The 14,309-nt window shown below is 42.8% G+C and overlaps 1 protein-coding gene across 1 annotated transcript in view; it reads left to right on the top strand.

The window, feature by feature from the left end:
• The window catches only part of ADAM12 (ADAM metallopeptidase domain 12), a 176,503-nt gene that overhangs the window by 31,401 nt on the left and 130,793 nt on the right, over nt 1-14,309 (top strand). The window contains exon 3 of the mRNA XM_087433022.1: nt 11,862-11,940. Within this exon, the coding sequence (XP_087289148.1) occupies nt 11,862-11,940 (79 nt within the window). The remainder of the gene's footprint in view (nt 1-11,861; nt 11,941-14,309) is intronic.

The raw sequence follows: 14,309 nt of genomic DNA, 5'->3' as shown, positions 1-14,309 counted from the left end.
TTTTCAAGTAGGAAGAAACTCTCGTACTCTGAAACAGCAACTGATCAATCATGGCTCTGTATTGTCTATGAGAGCCTTTGATGTATTTTTCTCATTCTTATTACATTCTTTCAAAAAATGTTTGTTGAGTACCTACCAGGTTCCAGGCCCTCGTCTAAGGGCTGAAGATTCAGAGGAGATCAGACAGATGAGGCCCCTGCTCAAAGGGGGAATGCACATTTCAAACGTGTCGCAGAGCAAGTAAGCTGTAAGTGACAATGAGTGCGACTCAATGCACAGAGCAAGAGGGCTGCAAAGGAGGACCAGATTTAGAAAGGGGCAAGCAGGGAAGGATGCTCCAAAAAATGTCATTTCAAGTGAGGGCTACTAGAAATTGGCCACCAGTAGAGAAAAAGGGAAGAATGTTCCCTACGAAGATAAAGATAGACGGCCACAGAGCCCAAGTGAGATGAGCTGGGCATGGAGACGGGGAGGCGGGATCCAGTCTGCACCATGGAATTTGAATTTTACTCCAGGTTTTATAAGAAGCAGTGTAGAGTTTTAAGTAGAAGAGTGACATGATCTGATTTTTGTTTTAAAAACTTGACTCTGGCCGTTGTGTGAAAAATGGATTGGACTGGAATAAGAGTGAAAGCAGGAGTCTGGTGTGGAGGCTACACAGAAGGTCTGGTGAGAGAAACCGTGACCTGGACCAGGGAGATGAGGGGAGAGATCCGTGGAAGCTGACAGGTTTATCAATAATAATAATTGCTTACATTGATTGGATAAGCACATAATCTGGGTCAGGCACATTTATAGCGTTTAACGTATACTATCTTCACAAGAACCCTATCAGATAGTTACTGTCATCCATGTTTTGGATGAGGAAACTCCAGTACAACAAGGTCAAATTTAATGTCCAAGGTCACAGAGAAGAAAATGGAGGAGACAGATTTGCTCTCAACCACTGTTGCCACACTCCTGCTGAAGATGTATTTTGAAGGTAGATTTGCCATCTTTTCTGAATTTGTATTACTTGGAAATATACTAGCCCAAGCATTCCACAGATGTTGAGTGAAAGCCTTTTGGGAGCCAGGAACTGGCCTAGAGGCGGGGCCTCAGAAGTGAATAAGGAAGACCCCACCCTCTTGTAACACTGAGCCCAGCAGTAGAGGCACTTCCCACAGCTTTAATCCCTTTGTGCACTATATTCAGTTATTCAATTAGCTGCATTCCTTAAATAATCAACCAAGACTTGTGGGAGTGGAGTGGAGGGAGCCATGTTTTTCCATGTACAAGTGATGGCCAAAGTCTGGGTATCAGGTATGTTAGCATCTAACAACCCCAGTCCAATGCAACTTGCTAGATTTGTGACCTTGGACAAATTTCTTAACATTTCTGAGCTTCAATTTCTACACCTGTAAAATGGGCATAATACCAACCTCACAGTGTTATTATCAAGATTAAAGAACCACTAGTTGTAACATGTCTTGCCGTATTGTAGCTTGTGTGAAGGCTCCATGAGCAGCAGCTCATAAATACCACCTGCAACGTAGGGCAAGATGGGTGATTAGAAAATGAGTGAAGATTGGCTTTGCTTCTGGTGTCAAGCCTACGTGATTATTTTCAGTTACTGTTTAGCACCAATGAATAGATAAGTGGGCTTGATTCTTCATTCACTTGCATTACTGAATTTTTCATACATCTTTATGTATGGATTAGTGTCAACATTTCCTACACCAGCGCACATACAGTGACCACACTTAGGTGATTATTCTTTAGACTGGAGGTGAACAGAACCCTGATTCAAACTGCTCCTAATTGCTCCTTTCCATTTTGAACCCATGGTGATAAACGGGAAATGGATAGAACCCACCCAACCCAAACTACAATTAATCTCTAATTGTTTTCAAAGTCGATAATTGGCATATTAAGTATAGTGTCCATTTAAAGGGAGATGAGCCAAAAAGGCAACTATCAGACTAAGGGAGAGCAGAGGTCTTATAAGCGTAGCAGTAAGAGCTTGGACTCTGAGGCTGACTATCTACACAGTGCCAGCTGTGTGACCTTGGACAAGTCACTTCAGCCCTATGAGCCTAGGTTCCTCATCTCAAAACAGGCACCTCCACCTAAGGCTGTCATAAAAGTTAAATAAAATAATGCATATAAGATGCTTTTGCTTAGTAAGAGCTCAAACAAATGTTAGCTACTGCTACTACTGTTAAGCCGGCTGTTATTTTTCAAAAGGAAGAAAATTCTGAAGGTTAAAAGAAACAGCTGTTTCACCTGTGCTGGCAGAAATGTTTGAAGAGGGCAATGTCAGCTAACCTATAAAACCCATTCTTGTGATCCCTTCTGAGAGAGGTGGGTGTGGGGCTTTATTTACCTTTGGAAATCATGGTTTATTGGGTTTTCAGCTTTTCCTCTATGTCTTGTAATCCTTTTTTCTTAAAATTATGTTAATTAAATTTGATAAATCTCATACCATTAAGACAGTCATACCACATCAAGAACAGCCTGGAACAGCGTATAAGGCCACGTTCAAAAGACCTTTGAACTACAGATGGTTATTAAAAAGGAGAGAAAGTAGCCCAGAGCCTTAGGGCCATGTAGAATGACAGCTGTGGGGCTACAAAGGCAGGAACCCATCATTGTTCACCTGCTTATATGTTTCAACTGGAAAATGCAATTGACAGATCAGCCCTACTGTCCTTAAAGAGACTTCCACTGCACCCACAACTGTCAACAGAGGCATATGGAATCGGTTCCTGTCGTGAATGGATAGGGTCACTGAATTGTCCCAAATGACAAGAATAACAACATATTTCAGTGTAAATGACACATGATTTGATCCAAAATTCTGTGTATTTGTGACTTAAAATGGAAGCAGTATATTAAGAAATTATTTTTGCAGGAAACTTAATTGTCCCCTACTGTTTCCAAAATGCTGTATCAACAGTTTTATTTATTATAGTTTGTGAAACTAAATGAGAAAGAGCTGGGGAAAGGGAACTTTTTTTTTATTCCAGGAAAAAAAAAAAAAGTTGTTTTGATCATTTTGAGTATTTTGGCAAATGGAGAATAACAAAAGAAAATCGAATGTAAATGCTCCATTGTTCTTACAGATGTACAGTTCTAAATAATTAGGATCCCAAAATGCTGAAATTATAACCAAAAATAATTTGAATTTCATAGCTAAATTGAATTGAGTGCTAAGAGAAACAGTATAAGCCCTGTTTCGCATTGTGGAAAAAGTTTTTGCAGAAAAAGATAGAATATGATTTGCTGATGCTTATCTTTCGGCGCTTCACAACTATGTGCTGACATTTCTTCCTGGCAAGGCAGTGTTGACCAGTGGTTAGGACAAGGCGGGGCTTGGAGCCAAACATAGTGAAGCTCAGTCTCCACTAGCTCAGATGTGTGGCTTTGGACAAGTCACTTAACCTCTCTGAGTGTTTCCCTCTTCCTTGTCAGGCCAGTGATAACAGTCCCTGCCCACAGAGCCTCTGCCAAGAGAAAGTAAGAAAATGCACTTGAAAGGCAGGTGGCTCAGGGCCTGACACCCTGTGAGCTAACAACAAACGGGTTGGAGGGAGATAGCAATGCTGATGGAGATGACAAGACACGGATGGTGATGGTGGTGGTGCTTTGCTTTCCTTCCCCAAATCAAGAACCTGGAACATAAGTTCCTGACCAGGGTGACTTTCCCCATAAGGAAAACAAAAAGCATAAAAATTGCAAAGACCAGGGGCCGGCCCCGTGGCTTAGCGGTTAAGTGCACGCGCTCCGCTGCTGGCGGCCCGGGTACGGATCCCAGGCGCTCACTGATGCACCGCTTGTCGGGCCATGCTGAGGCGGCGTCCCACATACAGCAACTAGAAGGAAGTGCAACTATGACATACAACTATCTACTGGGGCTTTGGGGAGAAAAAGGGAAAAAAAGGAGGAGGATTGGCAATAGATGTTAGCTCAGGGCTAGTCTTCCTCAGCAAAAAAAGGAGGATTGGCATGGATGTTAGATCCAGTGGCATGGATCTTCCTCACCCAAAAAAGAAAATTGCAAAGACCAAGTTCTGAAAGAAGTTCAAACAATGCTGAGATGTAGAAAATACCAGATCTCTGATTCTTTTACTTTTTTTTTTTCTTGCTGAGGAAGATTCACCTTGAGCTAACATCCACTGCCAATCTTCCTCTTTTTGTATGTGAGCAGCCACCACCGCATGGCCACTAACAGACAAGTGGTGTAAGTCTGTGCCCGGGAACTGAACCTGGGCTGCTGAAGCAGAGTGCACCGAGCTTAACCACTAGGCCACTGGGGCTGGCCCTCTGATTCTTTTACTTATTTTTTGTTTTCCTCCTATTATTTTATACCTCAATACATTATAGAGAATTATTCAGTTGTCTAATCTTTCTATAAAACAGTCCAGAAGATCCATGATATCACAACATTAAGAGTCTCATGATTCTAGCCAGTCTAGAGTTTTCATTGAAAACCACAGTGGGTTTTTCAGACACTGAAGGACCCAGTCTGGGTACATGTTGGTTTTCCTCTCGATCTTTTCTCTACATTTATTTAGCTCTGGTTGAGGAATAGATAATTTTCAATAAAGGATATTCATTTTAGTAACTAGGAAAATCCTGATCATGATTTTTCATTATGATTTTTATTGTGTGCTGTTTTGTTAAAGCTGCAGGCAGTTTATTTCTCATATGAAAGTATTCATAGCTGTATTTCCAAATTCTCGTAAAAGAAAACCATTACCCAAATTTATATATGAATGATTTTTTAATTTGTGGAATAATAACGCGTGGTGAAATAAATCTTCAGCAGAAACTGGGCTGGATCCTTTGAATACCAAATGAGTCTATGAGGGAGATCAATGAAGCCTGTAGTACGTGTGTGATTTAATTGCAACGAGTCTCTGAAGTGCCTTCTGGTGTTAATTGACAAACAAGAGCTGTCTTGTGATGCTTTTGCTTGAATATGATGTACAGAATAATTAAACCCTCAAACCATACATATAGTGTTCAAAGAAATAATAGGAAAAAGTTGGCATGTCATCAATGAGTTTTTTCATATTCTAAGTAATTGATGCCAATCCCTTAGCTTTCTTTTCCGTTTCCTTCTTCTAAGCAGTTCTAAAATTGGTGACAAGTTGTCAGAGTTGGTTTTGATGATCTGACAGCATTTGGAATTCTTGAAATGATGAGGGAATGAATGTGACTATCCCCGCCCCACACCCCCTGCACAATTGGTGACAGCAATTTTGAACGATATTTCTTTTATTTTTAATTGATCCAAATAGTTTGAACATATTCTGTCCAAATTGGGTTGCTTTTCTATAATAATGATGCTGTGTTTGTCATCCATTTATTTATTAAGCACTTACTGTGTACTAGGCATAATTCTAGGCTTAGGGATGTAGTTTCCGCCCCTTAGCTCAACCCACTGTGGGAGAAGACAAGTCACCAAGAAATAAAACAGAACAGGGAAAATGTTATTACCAAATCCTGGCAGAACACAAGAGAAACATTAACTCACTCCAGGGGCGGGGGGGGATAGAAAAAGTTCTCCCAGAGGTAAAAATGAGGAGGTGTTTCTTCTTGGTCTCCTAAGCTTTTGGGAATAAAAGATGTCATTTTGATGAAATCCATCTCATTCAAACTATATAACTAAATAATATAATGGTAAATTTTGAGTAGGATAATTTCAATATTGAGCTAAAAAAAGCCATTTGGGGGTAATTTTTTTTTATTTTAAGACTCAAATCATTTCATAAATGTAAGGAATTTTACAAGGAAGAACGTTATCTACATCGTAATGTTTTAATGCAAATTGTAAATGACCATTTTCAGCCATATGCACCCAAATATTTTGAAATCAGAAAATATAATACTAAATTGAACAGGGCGAGATTCTACTTGTTCCCCCATAAAGACAGTGTACGCAGTCTGCGAGTCTCCAGCTCTGTCTCCATTCCAAACCCTTAAACTAAACCTAGACTAGACCCTAAGCCTTAGACTCACAGAGTCAGCTGCTTACTGGATGTATCCAAGAGAATGTCTCCCAGGCACCTCACACTCAACGTGGCCAAGACTGAAGTCATCATCTCCTTTCCCTCCTCTGTGAATTACCCATCTCAGTTGATACTGAGGTTCCTAATTCTGTCCGCTCTTTCTGAATTTCCCATCCCAGAGACTCATGTCCTCGTCTGGCCCTTTGTTTGGACGCTTACACCAGCCTCCTAACTAACCTGCTTGCTGCCTGTCCCTGCTCTTTAAAGTCTTATCCACATGAAACTTTAGCTGTCAGAGTGGCCTTTAGCTCCAAAGCTTGTGTCTGTTCAGGTCCCTCTGTGTCTAATGGCTTCCATTGCATGGGATTAAGTCAGTGACATTTGGCGACCTGTGGGATTGGTCCCCAGCCTGCCTGTCTCAGCAGCAGCATGTCTCCCTACGTCAAACTTTACACCCAACAACTTGGAACTCCACCTACTTTCACATCCCCTCTGCTCATTCCCCCACTAACATTCAGGTTTTGTACCTTCCATGCCTTTGAGAATGTACTAACTCTATCTGGAATGTTTTCTCCCTCATTCCTCTCCACCTCCCACCTCACTATCACTTCTCCCAACCTGACTCCTTCTCTCCCATCTTTTGTGCTTCACTTTGGTACCACCTCCCCCAGGCTAGCCTCTGGGTTAGAAGCCTTTCCTTGAACCCCCACAATGCTTTGGGTGTATCTCTGTCATGGAGCTCTTGTCACTCCCTGGGTCTGTGCCCTTCACCAGATGGTGAGCTCTTGGAGTGTCTTATTCCCAGTGTCCAGCACAATAAGTATTGATTAAATGAGAGAATATTTAGGTGTCACTTGTAACAGCAAAACAAATGGAAAATGGCAAAATCAACTGCTGGCACAGTTAAAAGGCATTTTATTTTCTGCTGCGGAGGAGAACAGAATTCCTTGTTAGATCAGCTAATCTAATAAGCAGAGAAAAAGAATGTTCTCATGAAATTATGCATTCACCTTCTGTTTCCATTTGCTGACATAAAGAATCCATCTAATTGGATTTTCTCCTTGGGGAAATCTAAAGTAAATGGGTCTGTTGCTGTCACGTTTCCAACAGGCCATTGTCCACCCACCTCTCTCAGTTTTCTCAAGGAGCCTTTGACTTCCAGCTCCTTTTAAATTAGACGTGTATCTTAGAAAGCTTCAACTGAGCACCTTCTCAGTTTCATGCATGGCTCCTTGGCAAGTCATGGTACCTGAGAAGGATATGAGACATGTGTTCATGGGGTTGGGAAGGGATAGCCCTAGACAAAAAAGGGAATGTGCCTGCGGCGTTCTCCTCAAATTCATCCATCCATATGTCTGTGCATCCATCCGTCATTCCACTCAGCATGTATTTATCCAGCACTTAGCAGAGCACCTGCAGCAGGCACTCAGTAAGTATCTCTTGCTCAGCTTATAAAGGTAGCACTGCACAGTGGTTTAGAGTACAAGTTCTGAAGCAAAACTCCCCAGGGGCTGCCATATATGGTATGACCCTGGACGGGTCACTTAACCTCCCTGTATCTCGGTTTCCTTGTTTAAATTGGGGTAAAAATATTATCTAACCCAGAGAGCCAGATACTAGATACTATCAGGATTAAATGAGACACACATAAAGGGCTTAGCACAGTTCTTGAGCCAGGGTGGTGCCTCAATGATGAGCTAAGAGCCCTCCTGTGGTTTACATTCTTGAGGGGGAGATAGTCAAGTAAGTACACCGATGAATAAACAAGATAGGAAACCAAAGGGGTTCTATGATGTGGGGAACAGTGGTGATGGTAGCTACTTTAGGTAAGATGGTCAGGAGACGCCCCTCTAGGAAAATATTTAAAGTAATACCTGAAGGATAAAAAGGAGCCAGCCTCATGAAAATAGAGAATATTCCAGGCATACCAATTGCGAAGGCCCTAAGTGGTGGAATAGGGTGTGGAATGTTCTAGAATAAGCCAGAAGGCAGCATTGGCTAGGGTAGAGTGAGCCACAGGGAAAGTGGGCACAATGCATTGGGGGGATAAGGTTGTGAGCATCTGGGAGAACATGGAAGGCACTGGAATTTCATTCCAAATGTGATGGGAAGGCATTCAAGGATTTTAAGCAAGAGTGGCTTGACCTCAAAGTTGGACCTGGATGGCTGCATCACTGCCCTGGGCTCTTCACAGCCTGAGGGAAATGTGAGGTGGACAGTCCAGCACTGAGAGGAAATCAGAGCAGAGAGAGGATGGGTTCTGTTCCTCAATATGTGGACCATGGATAGATACTCAATTTCAGGAGCCCTCACTGTGGAAGCACGGACCCATGGGATTGAGCAATGGAGAGGGTCCTCAGAAGCCATGCCATCTGGTCCCTCTGTCTCTTCTCTCAGTCTCTCACGTGAAACTGAGGCTTGAGGAAGCTCCGAGTTTTCTGAGCTCACAGTGCTGGGGCTGATACCCGAGAGCCTGAGCGTCCGTTCTCCCTGAGTGCCCTCCCTCAGTGCCATTTGAGAGGATGTGACACATACAAATGGCATTACTGCATTGGAGCTCTAAGTCACCATTTCTCTTCCAGACTCTGAGAAAAACTCAGAAAGGAGCATGTCATCAGAGTCCTAGCTGTAGGGGGACACGCAGGAGCCCCTGCTTCAGCCTCTTTCAACAAGAGGAAACACATGACAGTGCTTAAGAACTCTCTAGAGCTCGAAGTATGACTGTATTTCTGTTTAACTTAAGTGACGTTTGGACAACAATGAAAAGCCGTAGGGTTTTTTAGGCAGAAATATTCGTGGGTCTTATTATTACTGTACTGTCACGTTTTAAAATCCTGTGATTAATTTTACTGCTGTTAAACCCCCAAATTCCTCTTGTCCTCAAGTTTGCTGACTGTCATCTACCAAAAGCTCTTCTCCCCTCCCCGGCTTTCCTGGCAGATTTTCGATCTCTCTCCTACGTGAAACCAGTCTTCTCGGACCTCCATCTAAACTAGCTTGCAGTTAGAAAGCCTTAAAATTATCTCTCTTTGTTCTACAAACTCCTGCATGTGTTACTCCTTTTAGTATTAGATATTCACATACCTTGTTCATTTGGAATAGGATCCAGCATTTTTGAGTAATTACTAAATTGCCAAATAATTACTAAATTATTAATCAAATACAATATGAGTAAAATAATAAAATTATTAATAAATAGTAAATAATATAAGTAATAATAATATAATTTAAATTATGTTAAATTTTTCTTGTTCTCTGTTCTCCGTGATCTTGAAGATGACCAAGTCTCCTCCTTCACCAAGACCACTGAGGCCATTACGAGTCCTGCCTCACGCGGGCGACAGCTCCTGCTGCCTCCTCACCGTTACCTGTGCTCTGTGCGTCCTCTGCCCGCTCCTCTGCAGTTCTGCCCCCTGCCCCCTCTCTGTCCCCATTTCTCCAGCCTGCCCCTTCAGATGACCACTCCCCTCAAGTTCCTGCCTCTTGACTTCACAATCCATCTCTCTGCTTCCCTTCAGAATTACCCCCTGGAAAGATTCACTGACCTTCCCTGTCCTGATCTCCCTCATCCACCCCTGCAGCTGCCCCTGCAAGGTCGCCAGCCTCCCACCCTTCCTGGAGCTCTCTGCCCCATGAAGGACGGCCACCACCTCCTTCTCCAAACTCCTTGTCTCGGGCCTCAGTGGCCTCCCCCACCCACCCCTGCCCACTCTCCCTTCCTCTGCTCCTGACCCTCCTGGCAGGACTTTGGTCCCCCTGGCAATGAGCCTGCACAGGGAGGTCCTGTGACAGCTCGGAGGAGGGAAGCTTAGAAGATAGGGGTTTGAGATCAGAAGCCAACAGGGAGTTAACATCCTCCAGCATGATTTGTGTACCCCTGAGCAGAGTGGAAAGTGAGGGGTGCGGGAGAATCCGTGCGCCGTTGTCAGTGAGTGTGAGAGATTGTCTCTGTGTTATGTTTTTGGCACACTCCTCTCAAACACTCTCTGTTAAGTAGAGCGCAACTCAGGCCCCCTGTAAGGGTCTAACTGAGTTAAACCAGGCATATCCTAAATACACTGACATCTGTATAAAACAGGGAGATTGCTCTCAATTCTGGACTTGGCCGGGAGAAATCTGCCTATCGGGAAGGTGTCTCTTATCTGTTATGTTTGCAGCATTCCCACCTCCGTTCCTTCCCTCCGTGTTTATCAGGTCTCTGGTTGTAAACCCAACTCCAACCAGCTGAAGCAAGAGAGAGGGGTTTATTGAGGAAGAGGAGAGGCAAAGTGGGTCCCCGGGGTACCTGGAAGGTCTCCTCCTTTCTGTCACAGCTGAGTGGTTGCTCTTTTCCCTAAGTAGCATCCTCCTGAAGCTAGGGAGCAGGCTGAAACTTTGAGAACAAAGAGGAAAGACCTCTCGCCTGGAAGCTACTACGTGCTAGGTACTGTTCTAGCTGCTGGATACAAAGATAAATCAGGACGCTGCAGCCTGGTAGGGTGACAGGGGAAGCGTAAGTAGCACTCCAAGCAGGCTGCAGGCAAGAATTGTGACTGATTAGCTTGTCCAGGTTCATCTCTGACCGGACGTGGAGTGGCCCCCAGCAGAGTCAAACGGTGTGAAGTGCATTCTGTGAAGACAGGGGAGGGCAGACAGCATCATCACTTGGCACTGCACCTCCTGCAGACTCCAGTATTTAAAAGAACTCTCGGCTCCTTATTTCCCAGACAGTTACAACCAAGGCTCTGTGTAGGGCCCTTCCTTGTCTCACACCAACCGGGCTGCCCAGATTCCAGACCCTCAGGTCTCCTGGTTCTGCCGTCCTCTGCCTGGAATTCTCTTCTCTTCCCACCTCTCCTTTGCCTGGCCACCTCCTACTCCATCTCCTAGCTCCCTCTATAAAGCCTTCCCCTTCCACTTCACTCCACCTGCTGTGTGCTCATTCACCCAGTAAGGCTCTGTTTCCACCTCTGTGACAGCCCTCCCCACACTGGATTACGCTTCCCCTGTCACCCTACCAGGCTGCAGCGTCCTGATTTGTCTTTGTATCCAGCAGCTCCAACAGTACCCAGCACACGGTAGCTGCACGGGAAATACTTGTTGCAGTTATGTTGAAAATGATAAAATAGTGCTCCTTACAAAAGAAATCACGAAATAATTTAAAATCTAAATAAACCCATGCTTTTCTGTCATCACCGAAGATCTAGTAGATTGCATACAATTTTAATGAGGATAAATAGAAGTTTTTCTCTTCTTTCAGTGCATCTTAGAAATTCAATATCTTAGTGTGTCCAAAATCATTTTTCCTCACCTCCTACAGCACTGCTTTTAACATTTCATTGTTGTTCTCAGCTCTTCTTTGACATCTTCATACCGACAGCTGGTTCTCTCACATACGGAGAACCAGCAGGGGCAATATTGTGGATCCAGAATTATTTTCCCAATAGGTAGTTTAGCCATTGATTCTAGATAGTGGGGCTTTGTGACTTCCAAAAGGGTGGTTCTCCCAACTTGGAAATCTGCATGTGCTGCTTTTGTGTGCTGCGTGTGTGTGTATGTATGCATGTTCCAGTGTGCATGTGCACGTGTGTGTGCATGTGTGCATGCCTGTGTGTGTTGGAGGAATGAAGTGGGAGTGGGTAAGGAAGGGCCATGTACTGTGAGGGCTGCCGTTCAATGCACACACGTCTGAATCTCGCCTGCCTGACTCGCCCCCTGACTTTCCCTGGATAACCTGAACAGGCTGAAGGTCTTATGGGAGCCTCATTGGGTCATCTGTAAAGTAAGGAGGGGTCAGACCTTGCTCCCTGCCGCCTGGACATTCACGAGCAACCTATCAATGTGACTCTACACTCATCTCTTTATGTTGTTTGCATTTTTCCACAGAGGTCTCATTGCTAGCGGTTTCACGGAAACCCATTATCTGCAAGATGGCACTGATGTCTCCCTTGTTCGAAATTACACGGTAAGTCCTGCATGTTTGAATCGCCATGATACTACGCTATCAGATCAGTGCTAAACTTGGTAGCTGTTTTATCCTAAGCAAAGTCACACTCCCTTCACTCAGGCCCCGAGAAGAGCTCCTGCATCACTTAGTGCTTGGTCATTCCATTCTAACTGCAGGAAAACTTGGCTGGGTATGTGCTAGGACAGTCCTTGGAGGTATGGCCTCACTGCAGGCTGACCTGGAAGCCACCTGCCAATCACTGCCGGGTTGCCCTTCTAGAAAACCCAGCCAAAGTTAGAAATGGCTCAGAAAGCGGTCATCCCTGGGCTGAACGTGGCTGCATTGAACTTGGAAGTACCTTAAAGAATTTCAAAGGAAAATGGACTCTGTTTAACCTACTTATTATAGATGTTTCCACTATGTTGATATGATTCTGTATCATGGTTGTTACTGTAATGTAACATTTGTCACATCTTACTCAGCTTTTCTGGTATTTGATGTTTTATATGTAACTTGAACCAGATGCTAATTTTATTTGTTCCTTTAACAAACACTTACTGTGCGCTCTCTGTGCTTGGCCCCATGTGTGAATATGGGGGTTCAAAGAAAGTTTCTGCCTTCTGAGGACTAGGAAGGTTACTTGTTTTAAAGAGCCATGGGTATTTGTTTTAAAAAGAATAAGCTTATTTAGAAGAAGGCTTTACATTCACAATTGAAGCATTGTTGAGCAGCCTATCGTCTGAATCCCCAAGAGGCAGAAACAAGGAGGGGATGTAAGCCCAGCAATTGGTGAATTGGGGTTATGGGGTCCCAGAAGGCAATTCAGGGCCCAGAGAGAGGACCTGGTACTTGGGCTTTGGGACAAGAGAAGTGGGTGTCTACGACTGAGAATCCCACAAAAACTGGGCCCCCAGAGAAATGTTTCTTCTGTGAAAAAGGGACAAGAAAAACTCCAGTCCAGAGAAGGGGCAACAGAATGTGTTGTCTCCAAGTATCTGGGATTGAAGAAAGATTTCATAAAACATAGAGAAATTGAAACCCCACCTAACCTCATAAGTGTATGTTTGGAATGGGGTGGACTGGTATCTAAATTTCTAATACCAGCATGGGAGTAGAATTCTCAGTAAATATATTGTCCTCAAAACTGGTCCCAAATCAGCAACTCTGGGTCCCTGAAGCTGACGCCAACCCAAAGTTCTATTGGGATATTTCTACAGCCCAGATTACATGAGATGCCCATGTAACCAAGGACAAAGAATAAAAATATTAAAGATGAAATCAAAATTACAAAACACACAATGATAAAAGCCACTGTGAGCAAGCATCAGGGAACAAGAGAAACAACAGAATTAGCACCTCCAGGAATGCAAGATGATAGAAAAATCAGAGAAAAAATTTAAATATTTTAAAGAGAACAGAATAAGCTTCATAGAAATTCCAGAGTAAAAATTCAGAAGAAAATTAGGAAAGAAGCAATGTTTAAACAGAATGTGATGAAAATGTCCATGAATTGAAGAAAGATATGACTTCCAAGTGGGAAGAATGAAAATAAACCCACTCCAGGGTGGCTTGTAATGAAACTGCGGAACCAAAGATGGAATCTTAAAACCACCGGAGAGGAGAGAGAGATTTGTACAGAATGACTATTGGACCGACAACAGACTTCTCATGAGCAGCTATGGGATTAAAACTTCAGAGAGCTGAGGAAAAATTATTGTCAACCTCCATTCTATACTCAATTAAATTATTTTACAAAAAAAGAGTGAAACACATTTTCAAAGACACATTACAAAGACAAGAGAATTTACTGTTCTCAGATTCTAACAAGCAGTATCTACCAAAGAAGAACTACCAAAGAAAATCTTAGTAAGAAGAAAATTGAACACAGGAGGCGAGGGTATCATGTCAGAGGCAATAATAAGCAAAATAATTGCATGTGAGTAAATCTAAATAAGGTATTTAAAATAGTAATTGCAGCAATAATGACTAAATTTGGGTGTTTTAAAACAAGATGAGCAAATAGATTTAAAACAGTTTAAGAATTTGTATTCTACTAGAGAATAATAAAGATGTTGATTAACTTTAGATTTTGATAAGTAAAGTATGTATCTTGCAAATTAAAGTATAACCCTTAAAAGAATAGAAAAACAGAATGTATAATTCCAAATAACAGATGGTGAAGTATCAACCCAATAGAAGATAGGAAAGAAGGAAAATAATTTAAAAGAAGCAGAGTAAATATAAAACACAAAATAATATGATAACAATGAGTCAACATATTAATCTAATTATATGTAAATAGACTGAATCTGTTTGTTAAAGTAAAAACAGATTATCTGCTTAGAACTTAAAATCCAGCTACATAATTTTTACAAGATTCACACTCA

Source organism: Ceratotherium simum, chromosome 6 (genome assembly GCF_057802395.1).
Source record: "Ceratotherium simum simum isolate JZ-2026a chromosome 6, ASM5780239v1, whole genome shotgun sequence".
Taxonomy (NCBI): Eukaryota; Metazoa; Chordata; class Mammalia; order Perissodactyla; family Rhinocerotidae; genus Ceratotherium; species Ceratotherium simum.
The sequence above is the reverse complement of the archived record's forward strand: the minus strand, read 5'-3'. Positions and strand labels throughout refer to the sequence as shown.